Genomic DNA, 23105 nt, shown 5'->3' with positions numbered 1-23105 from the left:
CCCTCCTCTCTCCTGAGGGGGTTCCCTCCCTCCCCCCTCCTCTCTCCACCGGGGTTCCCTCCTCCTCTCTCCTCCGGGGTTCCCTCCCTTCTCCTCCTCTCTCCTCCGGTGTTTCCTCCCTCCTCCTCCTCTCTCCTCCGGGGTTTCCTCCCTCCTCCTCCTCTCTCCTCCGGGGTTTCCTCCCTCCTCCTCCTCTCTACTCCGGGGTTCCCTCCCTTCTCCTCCTCTCTCCTCCGGGGGTTCCTTCCCTTCTCCTCCTCTCTCCTCAGGGGGTTCCTTCCCTCCTCCTCCTCTCTACTCCGGGGTTCCCTCCCTTCTTCTCCTCTCTCCTCCGGGGTTCTTTCCCTCCTCATCCTCTCTCCTCCGGGGTTTCCTCCATCCTCCTCCTCTCTCCTCCGGGGTTCCCTCCCTTCTTCTCCTCTCTCCTCCGGGGTTCCTTCCCTCCTCATCCTCTCTCCTCCGGGGTTTCCTCCCTCCTCCTCTCTCCTCCGGGGTTTCCTCCCTCCTCCTCCTCTCTACTCCGGGGTTCCCTCCCTTCTCCTCCTCTCTCCTCAGGGGGTTCCCTCCCTTCTCCTCCTCTCTCCTCCGGGGGTTCCCTCCCTTCTCCTCCTCTCTCCTCAGGGGGTTCCCTCCCTTCTCCTCCTCTCTCCTCCGGGGGTTCCTTCCCTTCTCCTCCTCTCTCTCCTCCGGGGGTTCCTTCCCTTCTCCTCCTCTGGGGTTTCCTCCCTCCTCCTCCTCTCTCCTCCGGGGTTCCCTCCACTCTCCTCAGGGGGTTCCCTCCCTTCTCCTCCTCTCTCCTCCGGGGGTTCCTTCCCTTCTCCTCCTCTCTCCTCAGGGGGTTCCTTCCCTCCTCCTCCTCTCTACTCCGGGTTCCCTCCCTTCTCCTCCTCTCTCCTCCGGGGGTTCCTTCCCTTCTCCTCCTCTCTCCTCCGGGGGTTCCTCCCTTCTCCTCCTCTCTCCTCAGGGGGTTCCCTCCCTTCTCCTCCTCTCTCCTCAGGGGGTTCCCTCCCTTCTCCTCCTCTCTCCTCAGGGGGTTCCTTCCCTCCTCCTCCTCTCTACTCCGGGTTCCTTCCCTTCTCCTCCTCTCTCTCCTCCGGGGTTCCTTCCCTTCTCCTCCTCTCTCCTCCGGGGTTTCCTCCCTCCTCCTCCTCTCTCTTCCGGGGTTCCCTCCCTTATCCTCTCTCCTGAGGGGGTTCCCTCCGTCCCCCCTCCTCTCTCCTCCGGGGTTCCCTCCTGCTCTCTCCTCCGGGGTTCCCTCCCTTCTCCTCCTCTCTCCTCAGGGGGTTCCCTCCCTCCTCCTCCTCTCTCCTCCGGGGTTCCCTCCCTTCTCCTCCTCTCTCCTCAGGGGGTTCCCTCCCCCCCTCCTCCTCTCTCTTCCGGGGTTCCCTCCCTCCTCTCTCCTGAGGGGGTTCCCTCCCTCCCCCCTCCTCTCTCCTCCGGGGTTCCCCCCTCCTCTCTCCTCCGGGGTTCCCTCCCTTCTCCTCTCTCCTCCGGGGGTTCCCTCCCTTCTCCTCCTCTCTCCTCCGGGGGTTCCTTCCCTTCTCCTCCTCTCTCTCCTCCGGGGGTTCCTTCCCTTCTCCTCCTCTCTCCTCCGGGGTTTCCTCCCTCCTCCTCCTCTCTCCTCCGGGGTTCCCTCCACTCTCCTCAGGGGGTTCCCTCCCTTCTCCTCCTCTCTCCTCAGGGGGTTCCCTCCCTTCTCCTCCTCTCTCCTCAGGGGGTTCCCTCCCTTTTCCTCCTCTCTCCTCAGGGGTTTCCTTCCCCCCTCCTCCTCTCTCCTCCGAGGTTCCCTCCCTTCTTCTCCTCTCTCCTCAGGGGTTTCCCTCCCTCCTCCTCCTCTCTCCTCCGGGGTTCCTTCCCACCTCCTCCTCTCTACTCCGGGGTTCCCTCCCTTCTTCTCCTCTCTCCTCCGGGGGTTCCCTCCCTTCTCCTCCTCTCTCCTCCGGGGGTTCCCTCCCTTCTTCTCCTCTCTCCTCCGGGGGTTCCCTCCCTTCTCCTCCTCTCTCCTCCGGGGGTTCCCTCCCTTCTCCTCCACTCTCCTCCGGGGGTTCCTTCCCTTCTCCTCTCTCTCCTCCGGGGGTTCCTTCCCTCCTCCTCCTCCTCTCTCCTCAGGGGGTTCCCTCCCTTCTGCTCCTCTCTCCTCCGGGGTTCCCTCCCTTCTCCTCCTCTCTCCTCAGGGGGTTCCCTCCCTTCTGCTCCTCTCTCCTCCGGGGTTCCTTCCCTTCTCCTCCTCTCTCCTCAGGGGGTTCCCTCCCTTCTCCTCCTCTCTCCTCAGGGGGTTCCCTCCCTTTTCCTCCTCTCTCCTCAGGGGTTTCCTTCCCCCCCTCCTCCTCTCTCCTCCGAGGTTCCCTCCCTTCTTCTCCTCTCTCCTCAGGGGTTTCCCTCCCTCCTCCTCCTCTCTCCTCCGGGGTTCCTTCCCACCTCCTCCTCTCTCCTCAGGGGGTTCCCTCCCTTCTCCTCCTCTCTCCTCCGGGGGTTCCCTCCCTTCTTCTCCTCTCTCCTCCGGGGGTTCCCTCCCTTCTCCTCCTCTCTCCTCCGGGGGTTCCCTCCCTTCTCCTCCACTCTCCTCCGGGGGTTCCTTCCCTTCTCCTCTCTCTCCTCCGGGGGTTCCCTCCCTCCTCCTCCTCCTCTCTCCTCCGGGGGTTCCTTCCCTTCTCCTCCTCTCTCCTCCGGGGGTTCCTTCCCTTCTCCTCCTCTCTCCTCCGGGGTTTCCTCCCTCCTCTTCCTCTCTCCTCAGGGGGTTCCCTCCCTTCTGCTCCTCTCTCCTCCGGGGTTCCCTCCCTCCTCCTCCTCTCTCCTCAGGGGGTTCCCTCCCTTCTGCTCCTCTCTCCTCCGGGGTTCCTTCCCTTCTCCTCCTCTCTCCTCAGGGGGTTCCTTGCCTCCTCCTCTTTTATTTTTTTTATACTAGTAATGGCTGTGATCAGCAACTTCTAGCAGGACTGCGACATTGCGGCAGACAATCAGACACTAACTGACACTTTTGGGGACCGATGACACTAATACAGTGATCAGTGCTAATACTATAGACTGTCACTGTACTAATAACACTGGCAGGGAAGGGGTTGACATCAGGGGCGTGTAAAGGGTTATATGTGTGCCTAGCCAGTGTTTTTGTGCTGCTTCCACTAAGGGATGTGATGGATTTTACTCCCTGCGTTGCACATCCCCCGCTGACAGGACAGAGCTCTGCATTGTTTACATAGACAGAGCTCCATTCAGCATCGCTTGACGATCGGCGGGTGCCAGAGGACATTCATTGGCTGGCACTAATCACAGCAGAACGCAGCGCCCCCTAGGTGGAAGGGCAGGGTGGTGTATATATACTGTATACTCTGCACAGAATGGCCGCCCTCTGGGGATAATGTTTATCTTCACCGAGATTCATATGATTGGTCTGTGTTGTTTCAGCTCATCCAGAGGAATGTGATGGCAGCGCACCGGTCTGGGGGAGCACTGTGCTCATTTGGTGAGATTATAGTTACTCCTCTCTCAGTGCTTAAATATATACACTATATCACCAAAAGTATTGGGACGCCTGCCTTTACACACACTATATCACCAAAAGTATTGGGACGCCTGCCTTTACACACACTATATCACCAAAAGTATTGGGACGCCTGCCTTTACACACACATGACCTTTAATGACATCCCAGTCTTAGTCCGGAGGGTTCAATATTGAGTTGGCTCCGCCCTTTGCAGCTATAACAGCTTCACCTCTTCTGGGAAGGCCGTCCACAAGGTTTAGGAGGGTGTCTATGGGAAGGTTTGACCATTCTTCTAGAAGAGCAGCACTGACATAGAGGCACGACACCCCACGCAGGATCTTATCTTCCTCAGGATGTGTGACACCAGAGACTCATGGATTCAATTCTCTTACTGAGTTGCCACATTTGAAGTTTTAGCGACACCCGGTCCTGACCTTCTGTGGGTGGAGTCTGATTGCTGCCCAGCACACTCCCTGCCATACACACTTTTATATTCGAAGTATCCGGCTATCCTGGTTTGGCGTTCCTCTGTGACTACTGGAATAGTCGCCTCCTATCTTTTTTGAACATGGAATCACTCGAATTGAACTAAAATGTATCTGACTATTCTTCACTCTCTACCCCTGATGAAGGTGTTAAAAAACTGGAAACGCGTCGGGTATCAGGGGACACTACCCATTGGAGAGTATTGATATTCTTTTGTATGTCATGATTTTGTTTTTATGTTTATGTGTTTTGGTTTTATGTTTAATATATATATTGTATAGACGTTACACGTCTTTTTACCTATTTGTATAGATTTACGTTTCATTATTAAAGATATTTATTTTTACATCAGAGTTGGTGATCTTTCAAAGTCCCATTTAGGGGGTTCCTCTTTGTTCAATCTTGTTCTATGAGCGTCCCTGCGGAGCGCCCCCACAATCTTCTTTATGAACGTTCCTACGGAGCACCCCCACAATCTTCTTTATGAGCGTCCCTACAGAGCGCCCCCACAATCTTCTTTATGAGCGTCCCTACAGAGCGCCCCCACAATCTTCTTCTATGAGTGTCCCTGCGGAGCGCCCCCACAATCTTCTTTATGAGCGTCCCTGCGGAGCACCCCCACAATCTTCTTTATGAGCGTCCCTACAGAGCGCCCCCACAATCTTCTTCTATGAGTGTCCCTGCAGAGCGCCCCCACAATCTTCTTTATGAGCGTCCCTGCGGAGCACCCCCACAATCTTCTATGAGTGTCCCTGCGAAGCGCCCCCACAATCTTCTTTATGAGCTTCCCTACGGAGCGCCCCCACAATCTTCTTTATGAGCGTCCCTGTGGAGCGCTCCCACAATCTTCTTTATGAGCGTCCCTGCGGAGCGCCCCCACAATCTTCTTTATGAGCGTCCCTACGGATCGCCCCCACAATCTTCTTCTATGAGTGTCCCTGCAGAGCGCCCCCACAATCTTCTTTATAAGCGTCCCTACGGAGTACCACCACAATCTTCTTCTATGAGTGTCCCTGCGGAGCGCCCCCACAATCTTCTTCTATGAGTGTCCCTGCGGAGCGCCCCCACAATCTTCTTCTATGAGTGTCCCTGCAGAGCGCCCCCACAATCTTCTTCTATGAGTGTCCCTGCGAAGCGCCCCAACAATTTTCTTCTATGAGTGTCCCTGCGGAGCACCCCCACAATCTTCTTCTATGAGTGTCCCTGCGAAGCGCCCCAACAATCTTCTTCTATGAGTGTCCCTGCGGAGCACCCCCACAATCTTCTTCTATGAGCGTCCCTGCAGAGCCCCCCCACAATCTTCTATGAGTGTCCCTGCGCAGCACCCCACAGCCATCTTCTATGAGTGTCCCTGCGGAGCACCCCCACAATCTTCTTCTATGAGCGTCCCTGCGAAGCGCCCCCACAATCTTCTATGAGTGTCCCTGCGGAGCACCCCCACAACCATCTTCTATGAGTGTCCCTGCGGAGCGCCCCCACAATCTTCTTCTATGAGTGTCCCTGCGGAGCACCCCCACAACCATCTTTTATGAGTGTCCCTGCGGAGCGCCCCCACAATCTTCTTCTATGATTGTCCCTGCGGAGCGCCCCCACAATCTTCTTTATGAGCGTCCCTGCGGAGCACCCCCACAACCATCTTTTATGAGTGTCCCTGCGGAGCACCCCCACAACCATCTTTTATGAGTGTCCCTGCGGAGCGCCCCCACAATCTTCTTCTATGAGTGTCCTTGCGGAGCGCCCCCACAATCTTCTTCTATGATTGTCCCTGCGGAGCGCCCCCACAATCATCTTCTATGAGTGTCCTTGCGGAGCACCCCCACAATCTTCTTCTATGAGTGTCCTTGCGGAGCACCCCCACAATCTTCTATGAGTGTCCTTGCGGAGCGCCCCCACAATCTTCTATGAGTGTCCCTGCGGAGCGCCCCCACAATCTTCTATGAGTGTCCCTGCGGAGCGCCCCCACAATCTTCTATGAGTGTCCTTGCGGAGCGCCCCCACAATCTTCTATGAGTGTCCTTGCGGAGCGCCCCCACAATCTTCTATGAGTGTCCCTGCGGAGCGCCCCCACAATCTTCTTCTATGAGTGTCCCTGCGGAGCGCCCCCACAATCTTCTTCTATGAGTGTCCTTGCGGAGCGCCCCCACAATCTTCTATGAGTGTCCTTGCGGAGCGCCCCCACAATCTTCTTCTATGAGTGTCCCTGCGGAGCGCCCCCACAATCTTCTTCTATGAGTGTCCCTGTGGAGCGCCCCCACAATCTTCTTCTATGAGTGTCCTTGCGGAGCGCCCCCACAATCTTCTATGAGTGTCCTTGCGGAGCGCCCCCACAATCTTCTTCTATGAGTGTCCTTGCAGAGCGCCCCCACAATCTTCTTCTATGAGTGTCCTTGCGGAGCGCCCCCACAATCTTCTATGAGTGTCCCTGCGGAGCACCCCCACAACCATCTTCTATGAGTGTCCCTGCGGAGCGCCCCCACAATCTTCTATGAGTGTCCCTGCGGAGCGCCCCCACAATCTTCTATGAGTGTCCTTGCGGAGCGCCCCCACAATCTTCTATGAGTGTCCTTGCGGAGCGCCCCCACAATCTTCTATGAGTGTCCTTGCGGAGCGCCCCCACAATCTTCTATGAGTGTCCCTGCGGAGCGCTCCCACAATCTTCTATGAGTGTCCTTGCGGAGCGCCCCCACAATCTTCTTCTATGAGTGTCCTTGCGGAGCGCCCCCACAATCTTCTTCTATGAGTGTCCTTGCGGAGCGCCCCCACAATCTTCTATGAGTGTCCCTGCGGAGCGCCCCCACAATCTTCTTCTATGAGTGTCCTTGTGGAGCGCCCCCACAATCTTCTATGAGTGTCCTTGCGGAGCGCCCCCACAATCTTCTATGAGTGTCCCTGCGGAGCGCCCCCACAATCTTCTATGAGTGTCCCTGCGGAGCGCCCCCACAATCTTCTATGAGTGTCCCTGCGGAGCGCCCCCACAATCTTCTATGAGTGTCCTTGCGGAGCGCCCCCACAATCTTCTATGAGTGTCCCTGCGGAGCGCTCCCACAATCTTCTTCCATGTCTCTGTATTGTTTTTACTTTTCCTTCTTCTCATATATTTTTTCTTTGTAGAGATGAAGACTGATCTGAAATTATTATTGGAATGTCTGAAATATGAGATGGATAATCCGGAGTTACAGAAGGAGACGTTGGTGGCGATCCGCTCCATCTGCCAGAATAACAGTAAGTTCTCCGTCTGTATTGTGAATGGGGGGAGAATGGAATAAGAATCTCCTCTATTCACAGACAAGGGGGATGAAAGAATCCCCTCCCCCCCTCCCAGGACATTATATTGTGACTGCGGCTCTCTCTGCTGTCAGAATTCGCTGATCGGCGGCCGCAGTCGCTCATCAAGAAAAGTTTTCCAACTTGTAGGTTTGTCAGAAGTTGATCTAACGAGTGACTTCTATTGAACGGGGGGGAGGGACACACCCTGAATCTCAGGCGTCTGCAGAACCGGCCAATGGGCTCTGAACTCCGGGCAGAAATGTGTTTCATTATATACAATGAGGGTTTCATATCCTACACAGATGTGGTGCTGAGTATTATTAGGAATTCTGAACATGAGATCCATTGTTATTCCTCAGCTTTGCAGCTCTGATCTCCCCGCCGACACCGGCCTGAGGAGACCCCAGAGAGGTGGGGGAGATAAGGGAGGAGACACCAGAGAGGTGGGGGAGATAAGGGAGGAGACACCAGAGAGGCGGGGGAGATAAGGGAGGAGACACCAGAGAGGTGGGGGAGATAAGGGAGGAGACACCAGAGAGGTGGGGGAGATAAGGGAGGAAACACCAGAGAGGTGGGGCAGATAAGGGAGCAGACCCCAGAGAGGTGGGGGAGATAAGGGAGGAGACCCCAGAGAGGTGGGGGAGATAAGGGAGGAGACACCAGAGAGGTGGGGGAGACACCAGGGAGGCGGGGGAGATAAGGGAGGAGACACCAGAGAGGTGGGGGAGATAAGGGAGGAGACACCAGAGAGGCGGGGGAGATAAGGGAGGAAACACCAGAGAGGTGGGGGAGACACCAGGGAGGCGGGGGAGATAAGGGAGGAGACACCAGAGAGGTGGGGGAGATAAGGGAGGAGACACCAGAGAGGCGGGGGAGATAAGGGAGGAAACACCAGAGAGGTGGGGCAGATAAGGGAGGAGACCCCAGAGAGGTGGGGGAGATAAGGGAGGAGACCCCAGAGAGGTGGGGGAGATAAGGGAGGAGACACCAGAGAGGTGGGGGAGATAAGGGAAGAGACCCCAGAGAGGTGGGGGAGATAAGGGAGGAGACACCAGAGAGGTGAGGCAGATAAGGGAGGAGACCCCAGAGAGGTGGGGGAGATAAGGGAAGAGACCCCAGAGAGGTGGGGGAGATAAGGGAGCAGACCCCAGAGAGGTGAGGCAGATAAGGGAGGAGACCCCAGAGAGGTGGGGGAGATAAGGGAAGAGACCCCAGAGAGGTGGGGGAGATAAGGGAGGAGACACCAGAGAGGTGGGGGAGACACCAGGGAGGAGACACCAGAGAGGTGGGGGAGATAAGGGAGGAGACACCAGAGAGGCGGGGGAGATAAGGGAGGAAACACCAGAGAGGTGGGGCAGATAAGGGAGGAGACCCCAGAGAGGTGGGGGAGATAAGGGAGGAGACACCAGAGAGGTGGGGGAGATAAGGGAGGAGACCCCAGAGAGGTGGGGGAGATAAGGGAGGAGACCCCAGAGAGGTGGGGCAGATAAGGGAGGAGACACCAGAGAGGTGGGGGAGATAAGGGAGGAGACACCAGAGAGGTAGGGGAGATAAGGGAGGAGACCCCAGAGAGGTGGGGGAGATAAGGGAGGAGACCCCAGACAGGTGGGGGAGATAAGGGAGGAGACACCAGAGAGGTGGGGGAGATAAGGGAGGAGACACCAGAGAGGTGGGGGAGATAAGGGAGGAGACACCAGAGAGGTGGGGCAGATAAGGGAGGAGACACCAGAGAGGTGGGGGAGATAAGGGAGGAGACACCAGAGAGGTGGGGGAGATAAGGGAGGAGACGCCAGAGAGGTGGGGGAGATAAGGGAGGAGACACCAGAGAGGTGGGGGAGATAAGGGAGGAGACACCAGAGAGGTGGGGGAGATAAGGGAGGAGACACCAGAGAGGTGGGGCAGATAAGGGAGGAGACACCAGAGAGGTGGGGGAGATAAGGGAGGAGACACCAGAGAGGTGGGGGAGATAAGGGAGGAGACACCAGAGAGGTGGGGGAGATAAGGGAGGAGACACCAGAGAGGTGGGGGAGATAAGGGAGGAGACACCAGAGAGGTGGGGCAGATAAGGGAGGAGACACCAGAGAGGTGGGGGAGATAAGGGAGGAGACACCAGAGAGGTGGGGGAGATAAGGGAGGAGACGCCAGAGAGGTGGGGGAGATCAGGGAGGAGACACCAGAGAGGTGGGGGAGATAAGGGAGGAGACACCAGAGAGGTGGGGGAGATAAGGGAGGAGACGCCAGAGAGGTGGGGGAGATAAGGGAGGAGACACCAGAGAGGTGGGGGAGATAAGGGAGGAGACACCAGAGAGGTGGGGGAGATAAGGGAGGAGACACCAGAGAGGTGGGGCAGATAAGGGAGGAGACACCAGAGAGGTGGGGGAGATAAGGGAGGAGACACCAGAGAGGTGGGGGAGATAAGGGAGGAGACACCAGAGAGGTGGGGGAGATAAGGGAGGAGACACCAGAGAGGTGGGGGAGATAAGGGAGGAGACACCAGAGAGGTGGGGCAGATAAGGGAGGAGACACCAGAGAGGTGGGGGAGATAAGGGAGGAGACACCAGAGAGGTGGGGGAGATAAGGGAGGAGACGCCAGAGAGGTGGGGGAGATCAGGGAGGAGACACCAGAGAGGTGGGGGAGATAAGGGAGGAGACACCAGAGAGGTGGGGCAGATAAGGGAGGAGACACCAGAGAGGTGGGGGAGATAAGGGAGGAGACACCAGAGAGGTGGGGGAGATAAGGGAGGAGACGCCAGAGAGGTGGGGGAGATAAGGGAGGAGACGCCAGAGAGGTGGGGGAGATCAGGGAGGAGACACCAGAGAGGTGGGGGAGATAAGGGAGGAGACCCCAGAGAGGTGGGGGAGATAAGGGAGGAGACACCAGAGAGGTAGGGGAGATAAGGGAGGAGACACCAGAGAGGTGGGGGAGATAAGGGAGGAGACCCCAGAGAGGTAGGGGAGATAAGGGAGGAGACCCCAGAGAGGTGGGGGAGATAAGGGAGGAGACACCAGAGAGGTGGGGGAGATAAGGGAGGAGACACCAGAGAGGTGGGGGAGATAAGGGAGGAGACCCCAGAGAGGTGGGGGAGATAAGGGAGGAGACCCCAGAGAGGTGGGGGAGATAAGGGAGGAGACACCAGAGAGGTGGGGGAGATAAGGGAGGAGACCCCAGAGAGGTGGGGGAGATAAGGGAGGAGACCCCAGAGAGGTGGGGGAGATAAGGGAGGAGACACCAGAGAGGTGGGGCAGATAAGGGAGGAGACACCAGAGAGGTGGGGGAGATAAGGGAGGAGACACCAGAGAGGTGGGGGAGATAAGGGAGGAGACGCCAGAGAGGTGGGGGAGATAAGGGAGGAGACACCAGAGAGGTGGGGGAGATCAGGGAGGAGACACCAGAGAGGTGGGGGAGATAAGGGAGGAGACCCCAGAGAGGTGGGGGAGATAAGGGAGGAGACCCCAGAGAGGTAGGGGAGATAAGGGAGGAGACACCAGAGAGGTGGGGGAGATAAGGGAGGAGACCCCAGAGAGGTAGGGGAGATAAGGGAGGAGACCCCAGAGAGGTGGGGGAGATAAGGGAGGAGACACCAGAGAGGTGGGGGAGATAAGGGAGGAGACACCAGAGAGGTGGGGGAGATAAGGGAGGAGACCCCAGAGAGGTGGGGGAGATAAGGGAGGAGACCCCAGAGAGGTGGGGGAGATAAGGGAGGAGACACCAGAGAGGTGGGGCAGATAAGGGAGGAGACACCAGAGAGGTGGGGGAGATAAGGGAGGAGACCCCAGAGAGGTGGGGGAGATAAGGGAGGAGACACCAGAGAGGTGGGGCAGATAAGGGAGGAGACCCCAGAGAGGTGGGGGAGATAAGGGAGAAGACCCCAGAGAGGTGGGGGAGATAAGGGAGGAGACCCCAGAGAGGTGGGGGAGATCAGGGAGGAGACACCAGAGAGGTGGGGGAGATCAGGGAGGAGACACCAGAGAGGTGGGGGAGATCAGGGAGGAGACACCAGAGAGGTGGGGGAGATCAGGGAGGAGACACCAGAGAGGTGGGGGAGATCAGGGAGGAGACACCAGAGAGGTGGGGGAGATCAGGGAGGAGACACCAGAGAGGTGGGGGAGATCAGGGAGGAGACACCAGAGAGGTGGGGGAGATCAGGGAGGAGACACCAGCGAGGCGGGGGAGATAAGGGAGGAAACACCAGAGAGGTGGGGGAGATAAGGGAGGAGACACCAGGGAGGTGGGGGAGATAAGGGAGGAGACCCCAGAGAGGCGGGGGAGATAAAGGAGGAGACACCAGAGAGGTGGGGGAGATAAGGGAGGAGACCCCAGAGAGGTGGGGGAGATAAGGGAGGAGACCCCAGAGAGGTGGGGCCTATAAGGGAGGTGACACCAGAGAGGTGGGGGAGATAAGGGAGGAGACCCCAGAGAGGTGGGGGAGATAAGGGAGGAGACCCCAGAGAGGTGGGGGAGATAAGGGAGGAGACCCCAGAGAGGTGGGGGAGATAAGGGAGGAGACCCCAGAGAGGTGGGGGAGATAAGGGAGGAGACCCCAGAGAGGTGGGGGAGATAAGGGAGGAGACACCAGAGAGGTGGGGCAGATAAGGGAGGAGACCCCAGAGAGGTGGGGCAGATAAGGGAGGAGACCCCAGAGAGGTGGGGCCTATAAGGGAGGTGACACCAGAGAGGTGGGGGAGATAAGGGAGGAGACCCCAGAGAGGTGGGGGAGATAAGGGAGGAGACCCCAGAGAGGTGGGGGAGATAAGGGAGGAGACCCCAGAGAGGTGGGGGAGATCAGGGAGGAGACACCAGCGAGGCGGGGGAGATAAGGGAGGAAACACCAGAGAGGTGGGGGAGATAAGGGAGGAGACACCAGGGAGGTGGGGGAGATAAGGGAGGAGACCCCAGAGAGGCGGGGGAGATAAGGGAGGAGACCCCAGAGAGGTGGGAGAGATAAGGGAGGAGACCCCAGAGAGGTGGGGGAGATAAGGGAGGAGACACCAGAGAGGTGGGGCAGATAAGGGAGGAGACACCAGAGAGGTGGGGGAGATAAGGGAGGAGACACCAGAGAGGTGGGGGAGATAAGGGAGGAGACCCCAGAGAGGTGGGGGAGATAAGGGAGGAGACACCAGAGAGGTAGGGGAGATAAGGGAGGAGACACCAGAGAGGTGGGGGAGATAAGGGAGGAGACCCCAGAGAGGTAGGGGAGATAAGGGAGGAGACCCCAGAGAGGTGGGGGAGATAAGGGAGGAGACACCAGAGAGGTGGGGGAGATAAGGGAGGAGACACCAGAGAGGTGGGGGAGATAAGGGAGGAGACCCCAGAGAGGTGGGGGAGATAAGGGAGGAGACCCCAGAGAGGTGGGGGAGATAAGGGAGGAGACACCAGAGAGGTGGGGCAGATAAGGGAGGAGACACCAGAGAGGTGGGGGAGATAAGGGAGGAGACCCCAGAGAGGTGGGGGAGATAAGGGAGGAGACACCAGAGAGGTGGGGCAGATAAGGGAGGAGACCCCAGAGAGGTGGGGGAGATAAGGGAGAAGACCCCAGAGAGGTGGGGGAGATAAGGGAGGAGACCCCAGAGAGGTGGGGGGAGATCAGGGAGGAGACACCAGAGAGGTGGGGGAGATCAGGGAGGAGACACCAGAGAGGTGGGGGAGATCAGGGAGGAGACACCAGAGAGGTGGGGGAGATCAGGGAGGAGACACCAGCGAGGCTGGGGAGATAAGGGAGGAAACACCAGAGAGGTGGGGGAGATAAGGGAGGAGACCCCAGAGAGGCGGGGGAGATAAAGGAGGAGACACCAGAGAGGTGGGGGAGATAAGGGAGGAGACCCCAGAGAGGTGGGGGAGATAAGGGAGGAGACCCCAGAGAGGTGGGGCCTATAAGGGAGGTGACACCAGAGAGGTGGGGGAGATAAGGGAGGAGACCCCAGAGAGGTGGGGGAGATAAGGGAGGAGACCCCAGAGAGGTGGGGGAGATAAGGGAGGAGACCCCAGAGAGGTGGGGCAGATAAGGGAGGAGACCCCAGAGAGGTGGGGCAGATAAGGGAGGAGACCCCAGAGAGGTGGGGCCTATAAGGGAGGTGACACCAGAGAGGTGGGGGAGATAAGGGAGGAGACCCCAGAGAGGTGGGGGAGATAAGGGAGGAGACACCAGAGAGGTGGGGGAGATAAGGGAGGAGACCCCAGAGAGGTGTGGGAGATAAGGGAGGAGACCCCAGAGAGGTGGGGGAGATAAGGGAGGAGACACCAGAGAGGTGGGGGAGATAAGGGAGGAGACCCCAGAGAGGTGTGGGAGATAAGGGAGGAGACCCCAGAGAGGTGGGGGAGATAAGGGAGGAGACACCAGAGAGGTGGGGGAGATAAGGGAGGAGACACCAGAGAGGTGGGGGAGATAAGGGAGGAGACCCCAGAGAGGTGGGGGAGATCAGGGAGGAGACCCCAGAGAGGTGGGGGAGATCAGGGAGGAGACACAAGCGAGGCGGGGGAGATAAGGGAGGAAACACCAGAGAGGTGGGGGAGATAAGGGAGGAGACACCAGGGAGGTGGGGGAGATAAGGGAGGAGACCCCAGAGAGGCGGGGGAGATAAGGGAGGAGACACCAGAGAGGTGGGGGAAATAAGGGAGGAGACCCCAGAGAGGTGGGGGAGATAAGGGAGGAGACCCCAGAGAGGTAGGGGAGATAAGGGAGGAGACCCCAGAGAGGTGGGGGAGATAAGGGAGGAGACACCAGAGAGGTGGGGGAGATAAGGGAGGAGACCCCAGAGAGGTGGGGGAGATAAGGGAGGAGACACCAGAGAGGTGGGGGAGATAAGGGAGGAGACACCAGAGAGGTGGGGCAGATAAGGGAGGAGACACCAGAGAGGTGGGGGAGATAAGGGAGGAGACCCCAGAGAGGTGGGGGAGATAAGGGAGGAGACACCAGAGAGGTGGGGCAGATAAGGGAGGAGACCCCAGAGAGGTGGGGGAGATAAGGGAGGAGACCCCAGAGAGGTGGGGGAGATAAGGGAGGAGACCCCAGAGAGGTGGGGGAGATCAGGGAGGAGACACCAGAGAGGTGGGGGAGATCAGGGAGGAGACACCAGAGAGGTGGGGGAGATCAGGGAGGAGACGCCAGCGAGGCGGGGGAGATAAGGGAGGAAACGCCAGAGAGGTGGGGGAGATAAGGGAGGAGACCCCAGAGAGGTGGGGGAGATAAGGGAGGAGACCCCAGAGAGGTGGGGGAGATAAGGGAGGAGACCCCAGAGAGGTGGGGGAGATCAGGGAGGAGACACCAGAGAGGTGGGGGAGATAAGGGAGGAGACCCCAGAGAGGTGGGGGAGATAAGGGAGGAGACCCCAGAGAGGTGGGGGAGATAAGGGAGGAGACACCAGAGAGGTGGGGCAGATAAGGGAGGAGACACCAGAGAGGTGGGGGAGATAAGGGAGGAGACCCCAGAGAGGTGGGGGAGATAAGGGAGGAGACCCCAGAGAGGTGGGGGAGATAAGGGAGGAGACCCCAGAGAGGTGGGGGAGATCAGGGAGGAGACACCAGAGAGGTGGGGGAGATCAGGGAGGAGACACCAGAGAGGTGGGGGAGATCAGGGAGGAGACACCAGCGAGGCGGGGGAGATAAGGGAGGAAACGCCAGAGAGGTGGGGGAGATAAGGGAGGAGACCCCAGAGAGGTGGGGGAGATAAGGGAGGAGACCCCAGAGAGGTGGGGGAGATCAGGGAGGAGACACCAGAGAGGTAGGGGAGATCAGGGAGGAGACACCAGAGAGGTGGGGGAGATCAGGGAGGAGACACCAGAGAGGTGGGGGAGATCAGGGAGGAGACACCAGCGAGGCGGGGGAGATAAGGGAGGAAACACCAGAGAGGTGGGGGAGATAAGGGAGGAGACACCAGGGAGGTGGGGGAGATAAGGGAGGAGACCCCAGAGAGGCGGGGGAGATAAAGGAGGAGACACCAGAGAGGTGGGGGAGATAAGGGAGGAGACCCCAGAGAGGTGGGGGAGATAAGGGAGGAGACCCCAGAGAGGTGGGGCCTATAAGGGAGGTGACACCAGAGAGGTGGGGGAGATAAGGGAGGAGACCCCAGAGAGGTGGGGGAGATAAGGGAGGAGACCCCAGAGAGGTGGGGGAGATAAGGGAGGAGACCCCAGAGAGGTGGGGGAGATAAGGGAGGAGACCCCAGAGAGGTGGGGGAGATAAGGGAGGAGACACCAGAGAGGTGGGGCAGATAAGGGAGGAGACCCCAGAGAGGTGGGGCCTATAAGGGAGGAGACCCCAGAGAGGTGGGGGAGATAAGGGAGGAGACCCCAGAGAGGTGGGGGAGATAAGGGAGGAGACCCCAGAGAGGTGGGGGAGATCAGGGAGGAGACACCAGCGAGGTGGGGGAGATAAGGGAGGAGACCCCAGAGAGGCGGGGGAGATAAGGGAGGAAACACCAGAGAGGTGGGGGAGATAAGGGAGGAGACACCAGGGAGGTGGGGGAGATAAGGGAGGAGACCCCAGAGAGGTGGGGGAGATAAGGGAGGAGACACCAGAGAGGTGGGGGAGATAAGGGAGGAGACCCCAGAGAGGTGGGGGAGATAAGGGAGGAGACCCCAGAGAGGTGGGGGAGATAAGGGAGGAGACCCCAGAGAGGTGGGGCCTATAAGGGAGGTGACACCAGAGAGGTGGGGGAGATAAGGGAGGAGACACCAGAGAGGTGGGGGAGATAAGGGAGGAGACACCAGAGAGGTGGGGGAGATAAGGGAGGAGACACCAGAGAGGTGGGGGAGATAAGGGAGGAGACACCAGAGAGGTGGGGGAGATAAGGGAGGAGACACCAGAGAGGTGGGGGAGATAAGGGAGGAGACCTCAGAGAGGTGGGGCAGATAAGGCAGGGGACCTCAGAGAGGTGGGGCCTATAAGGGAGGTGAGGGGTGAAGATGGGGGTGTTCCGTGTAGAGGGAAGGGCAATGTATGGAGGACGGGGGCCTCTGATGGTATATAGATCTCACGAGGGTGGCAGAGTACTTATATTATTGTATTATAAAATGATTATTATTCAGTTGATGAAAATATACATTGACATGAATCTCAGACTCCTCTTGTATTTTCTGCAGGTGATGCCTGTGAGTACTTCAGAGAAATTGGTGGATTGCTCTTCATCGTGAGTTTGGTGAGATCCAGCACTCACCTGACATTGAAGGAGATCTCCTTCTACACTCTCGGAATCCTCGCAGAGAGTAACGGTAATCATGTCTCACATAACAGATTGTCAGCTTTGTGCACAAAGATTATATTTTTATTCATTTATTTTTTATGCAAATTCTGTTTGAGTTTTAAAAGTATAAAGTCCAAAAATAGCAGTACAAAAAAATATATAGAATAACAGTCACAAACTACCCCCAGGAGGCAATAATGGTTACCCCCCCCCCCCCCCCACCAGAATAGCAGACTCCCCTTAACCATATCTTTTTATTTATTTGTTTTCAATAATTTTTTTTGAAGTTTTTACATGTTTTTACATTAAAAAAAAAAAAAAAGGTAATGGTGTAACAAACACCCAAAATATTCACCTGTCCTCACATTGTACAAACATGTAAGCTTCCAAGCCGACATTTCTGTTTTTAGTCACACAGCAGAGATACACAATTCAGAGAAGATTCAGAGAAGATATGAACAGGGTTTGGTAACATTGTATCTCAGGTAACATCTTGACAAGCACTATATGATTGCACGGTGTAGAAGAAGAGTCCCACTTCTATTTATATAGACCAGATTAGTCCCAGACATCTCACAAATATGACCAACCCCTTTATCTATAGATCGTGTGCAACAACCGAGCGTCTGAAGTGACCTTGTAGAGATCAGTCATTGCTCTACTGTATATGTTATGGAGATCATACAATATCATCGCAGGATCGACCAGGAATCTGAAGGATACTAAAGACCTGGGGCCGCCAACCATGGCTCCCATCGTTTATAAAATGTATTTGGTGTACCCCTATTTATGATATGAGATGATATAAACCAGGTGAGGACATCGGGACAAAAATTAAGACATAGGCCCCCCAAAGGATACATCACCCCCGGCAACCGGATATAGGGAGGAACAGAGCCACAGCGCAATCTAGAACAGTGCAAGCAACTGAGGAGAACAATAAATAAACCCGCCATGTCTGCCTTCTCTTCTGCAAAAACCATCTCTGTACCCAGAATAGAGGGGGAGGGGTACAGAGGGGAACTACCCGCTTGGGGAACTTCCCGCTTGGGGAACTACCCGCTTGAGGAACTACCTGCTTGTATCTGTCACCTACATCCAGCTGCCCCGTACCTTCTCAGACTTCCTAGGACACCCCCAATGTAAATAGATAGGGAGCCTTGTTCACCAGTCCTTTCCTATTGGTCAGAGCACAAGCCACAGAACTTTTCCATTGGAGGAGGACTGGGCATAAAAAAGAAGCCCGCCCCATCGTTCCGAGTGTCTCTGAATTCACTGGATCTTCTGGGAAACCCGACCGATATACCTGGATGGTGAACAGAGCTGTGAGAATAGAGAGATTTTGTGTAACCTCTTCCCAAAACCGCCCAATGACGGGGCAAAGCCAAAATATAAGGGGGAGAGAAGATACATCTCCAACACTCGGGGGACCCGGGGATGTTCACTGGTCTGGCCGGTGTGTGGGAGATGCGGAGGAGGAATTTGTATTATTCTATGTCTAGATGGGACGAGGGGCTGCAGGAAGAAGATTTCATGACGTTTTTGTCTCATTCAGTATTTTGCCAGCAGACGTTGTGCATTCCGGAGCTTTTCAAAGATGTCAGTATTGTGTTATCTGATGATCGATCGTCTGTCAGTTTTAAAAGGATATCAGTTTTCCTTCTTCTGGTTCTGGTTTCTAATAACAGTAAGTTTGTTTTCCTTATTAAACCAGAAAATCTCTTATTACAGAGCATTACAGAGCATTATAGAGTATTATAGAGTATTACAGAGAGTATTCCAGAGTATTACAGAGTATTATAGAGCATTACAGAGTATTATAGAGTATTACAGAGAGCATTATAGAGTATTACAGAGCATTACAGAGTATTATAGAGCATTACAGAGTATTACAGAGTATTACAGAGCATTACAGAGTATTACAGAGTGTTACAGAACATTAAAGAGTATTACAGAGTGTTACAGAGCATTACAGAGTATTACAGAGTATTATAGAGCATTACAGAGTATTATAGAGTATTACAGAGAGCATTACAGAGCATTACAGAGTATTATAGAGCATTACAGAGTATTATAGAGTATTACAGAGAGCATTACAGAGTATTACAGAGTATTACAGAGTATTATAGAGCATTACAGAGTGTTACAGAGCATTACAGAGTATTACAGAGTATTATAGAGCATTACAGAGTATTATAGAGTATTACAGAGAGCATTACAGAGTATTACAGAGCATTACAGAGCATTACAGAGTATTACAGAGCATTACAGAGTATTACAGAGAGCATTACAGAGTATTATAGAGCATTACAGAGTATTACAGAGTATTATAGAGCGTTACAGAGTATTATAGAGCATTACAGAGTATTATAGAGTATTACAGAGAGCATTACAGAGTACTACAGAGTATTACAGAGTATTATAGAGCATTACAGAGTATTATAGAGCATTACAGAGTATTACAGAGTGTTACAGAGCATTACAGAGTATTACAGAGTGTTACAGAGCATTACAGAGTATTACAGAGTATTATAGAGCATTACAGAGTATTATAGAGTATTACAGAGAGCATTACAGAGTATTACAGAGTATTATAGAGCATTACAGAGTATTATAGAGTATTACAGAGAGCATTACAGAGTATTACAGAGTATTATAGAGCATTACAGAGTATTACAGAGTATTATAGAGCATTACAGAGTATTATAGAGTATTACAGAGAGCATTACAGAGTATTACAGAGTATTACAGAGCATTACAGAGTATTACAGAGTATTACATAGCATTACAGAGTATTATAGAGCATTACAGAGTATTACAGAGTGTTACAGAGCATTACAGAGTATTACAGAGCATTACAGAGTATTATAGACTATTACAGAGTATTACAGAGTATTATAGAGTATTATAGACTATTACAGAGTATTACAGAGTATTATAGAGTATTATAGAGCATTACAGAGTATTACAGAGTATTATAGAGCATTACAGAGTATTACAGAGTGTTACAGAGCATTAAAGAGTATTACAGAGTGTTACAGAGCATTACAGAGTATTACAGAGTATTATAGAGCATTACAGAATATTATAGAGTATTACAGAGAGCATTACAGAGTATTACAGAGTATTATAGAGCATTACAGAGTATTACAGAATATTATAGAGCATTACAGAGTATTATAGAGCATTACAGAGAGCATTACAGAGTATTACAGAGTATTACAGAGCATTACAGAGTATTACAGAGAGCATTACAGAGTATTATAGAGCATTACAGAGTATTACAGAGTATTATAGAGCGTTACAGAGTATTACAGAGTATTATAGAGCATTACAGAGTATTATAGAGTATTACAGAGAGCATTACAGAGTATTAGAGTATTATAGAGCATTACAGAGTATTACAGAGTATTATAGAGCATTACAGAGTATTACAGAGTGTTACAGAGCATTACAGAGTATTACAGAGTGTTACAGAGCATTACAGAGTATTACAGAGTATTATAGAGCATTACAGAGTATTATAGAGTATTACAGAGAGCATTACAGAGTATTATAGAGTATTACAGAGAGCATTACAGAGCATTACAGAGTATTACAGAGCATTACAGAGTATTACAGAGTATTATAGAGCATTACAGAGTATTACAGAGCGTTACAGAGCATTACAGAGTATTACAGAGCATTACAGAGTATTACAGACTATTACAGAGTATTACAGAGTATTATAGAGTATTATAGACTATTACAGAGTATTACAGAGTATTATAGAGTATTATAGAGCATTACAGAGTATTACAGAGTATTATAGAGCATTACAGAGTATTATAGAGCATTACAGAGTATTACAGAGCATTACAGAGTATTACAGAGTGTTACAGAGCATTAAAGAGCATTACAGAGTGTTACAGAGCATTACAGAGTATTACAGAGTATTATAGAGCATTACAGAGTATTATAGAGTATTACAGAGAGCATTACAGAGTATTACAGAGTATTACAGAGTATTATAGAGCATTACAGAGTATTACAGAGTATTATAGAGCATTACAGAGTATTATAGAGTATTACAGAGAGCATTACAGAGTATTACAGAGTATTACAGAGCATTACAGAGTATTACAGAGCATTACAGAGTATTACAGAGAGCATTACAGAGTATTATAGAGCATTACAGAGTATTACAGAGTATTATAGAGCATTTACAGAGTATTACAGAGTATTATAGAGCATTACAGAGTATTATAGAGTATTACAGAGAGCATTACAGAGTATTACAGAGTATTATAGAGCATTACAGAGTATTACAGAGTGTTACAGAGCATTACAGAGTATTACAGAGTGTTACAGAGCATTACAGAGTATTACAGAGTATTATAGAGCATTACAGAGTAGTATAGAGTATTACAGAGAGCATTACAGAGTATTACAGAGTATTATAGAGCATTACAGAGTATTACAGAGTATTATAGAGCATTACAGAGTATTATAGAGTATTACAGAGAGCATTACAGAGTATTACAGAGTATTACAGAGCATTACAGAGTATTACAGAGTATTACAGAGCATTACAGAGCATTATAGAGCATTACAGAGTATTACAGAGTGTTACAGAGCATTACAGAGTATTACAGAGCATTACAGAGTATTATAGACTATTACAGAGTATTACAGAGTATTATAGACTATTACAGAGTATTATAGAGTATTATAGAGTATTATAGAGCATTACAGAGTATTATAGAGTATTACAGAGTATTACAGAGTTTTATAGAGCATTACAGAGTATTACAGAGCATTACAGAGTATTACAGAGAGCATTACAGAGTATTATAGAGCATTACAGAGTATTACAGAGCATTACAGAGTATTACAGAGAGCATTACAGAGTATTACAGAGCATCGCAGAGCATTACAGAGTATTATAGAGCATTGTAGAGTATTACAGAGTATTACAGAGCATTACAGAGCATTGTAGAGTATTACAGAGCATTACAGAGCATTGTAGAGTATTACAGAGTATTACAGAGTATTACAGAGCATTACAGAGTATTATAGAGTATTACAGAGTATTATAGAGCATTAGAGAGTATTACAGAGTATTACAGAGTATTATAGAGCATTACAGAGTATTACAGAGAGTATTACAGAGTATTACAGAGCATTACAGAGTATTATAGAGCATTACAGAGTATTATAGAGTATTACAGAGTATTACAGAGAGTATTACAGAGTATTACAGAGCATTACAGAGTATTACAGAGTATTATAGAGCATTACAGAGTATTATAGAGTATTACAGAGAGCATTACAGAGTATTACAGAGCATTACAGAGCATTACAGAGTATTACAGAGCATTACAGAGTATTACAGAGAGCATTACAGAGTATTATAGAGCATTACAGAGTATTACAGAGTATTATAGAGTGTTACAGAGTATTATAGAGCATTACAGAGTATTATAGAGTATTACAGAGAGCATTACAGAGTATTACAGAGTATTACAGAGTATTATAGAGCATTACAGAGTATTATAGAGCATTACAGAGTATTACAGAGTGTTACAGAGCATTACAGAGTATTACAGAGTGTTACAGAGCATTACAGAGTATTACAGAGTATTATAGAGCATTACAGAGTATTATAGAGTATTACAGAGAGCATTACAGAGTATTACAGAGTATTACAGAGTATTATAGAGCATTACAGAGTATTATAGAGTATTACAGAGAGCATTACAGAGTATTACAGAGTATTATAGAGCATTACAGAGTATTACAGAGTATTATAGAGCATTACAGAGTATTATAGAGTATTACAGAGAGCATTACAGAGTATTACAGAGTATTACAGAGCATTACAGAGTATTACAGAGTATTACAGAGCATTACAGAGTATTATAGAGCATTACAGAGTATTACAGAGTGTTACAGAGCATTACAGAGTATTACAGAGCATTACAGAGTATTATAGACTATTACAGAGTATTACAGAGTATTATAGAGTATTATAGACTATTACAGAGTATTACAGAGTATTATAGAGCATTACAGAGTATTACAGAGTATTATAGAGCATTACAGAGTATTACAGAGTGTTACAGAGCATTAAAGAGTATTACAGAGTGTTACAGAGCATTACAGAGTATTACAGAGTATTATAGAGCATTACAGAATATTATAGAGTATTACAGAGAGCATTACAGAGTATTACAGAGTATTATAGAGCATTACAGAGTATTACAGAATATTATAGAGCATTACAGAGTATTATAGAGCATTACAGAGAGCATTACAGAGTATTACAGAGTATTACAGAGCATTACAGAGTATTACAGAGAGCATTACAGATTATTATAGAGCATTACAGAGTATTACAGAGTATTATAGAGCGTTACAGAGTATTATAGAGCATTACAGAGTATTATAGAGTATTACAGAGAGCATTACAGAGTATTACAGAGTATTACAGAGTATTATAGAGCATTACAGAGTATTACAGAGTATTACAGAGTATTATAGAGCATTACAGAGTATTACAGAGTGTTACAGAGCATTACAGAGTATTACAGAGTGTTACAGAGCATTACAGAGTATTACAGAGTATTATAGAGCATTACAGAGTATTATAGAGTATTACAGAGAGCATTACAGAGTATTATAGAGTATTACAGAGAGCATTACAGAGC

The 23105-nt window shown here is 51.6% G+C and overlaps 1 protein-coding gene across 1 annotated transcript in view; it reads left to right on the top strand.

The window, feature by feature from the left end:
* Window positions 1-7083: 7083 nt before the first annotated feature.
* TERB1 (telomere repeat binding bouquet formation protein 1) overlaps window positions 7084-23105 on the top strand; it is a 116677-nt gene continuing 100655 nt past the window's right edge. The window contains exons 1-3 of the mRNA XM_073605981.1: window positions 7084-7192; window positions 16316-16444; window positions 17972-18103. Coding sequence (XP_073462082.1) covers window positions 7084-7192; window positions 16316-16444; window positions 17972-18103 — 370 coding nt within the window. The remainder of the gene's footprint in view (window positions 7193-16315; window positions 16445-17971; window positions 18104-23105) is intronic.

This window comes from Aquarana catesbeiana, linkage group LG11 (genome assembly GCF_042186555.1).
Source record: "Aquarana catesbeiana isolate 2022-GZ linkage group LG11, ASM4218655v1, whole genome shotgun sequence".
Classification (NCBI taxonomy): Eukaryota; Metazoa; Chordata; class Amphibia; order Anura; family Ranidae; genus Aquarana; species Aquarana catesbeiana.
Note: the sequence above shows the minus strand (reverse complement) of the source record. Positions and strands in the feature narration are given on the sequence as shown.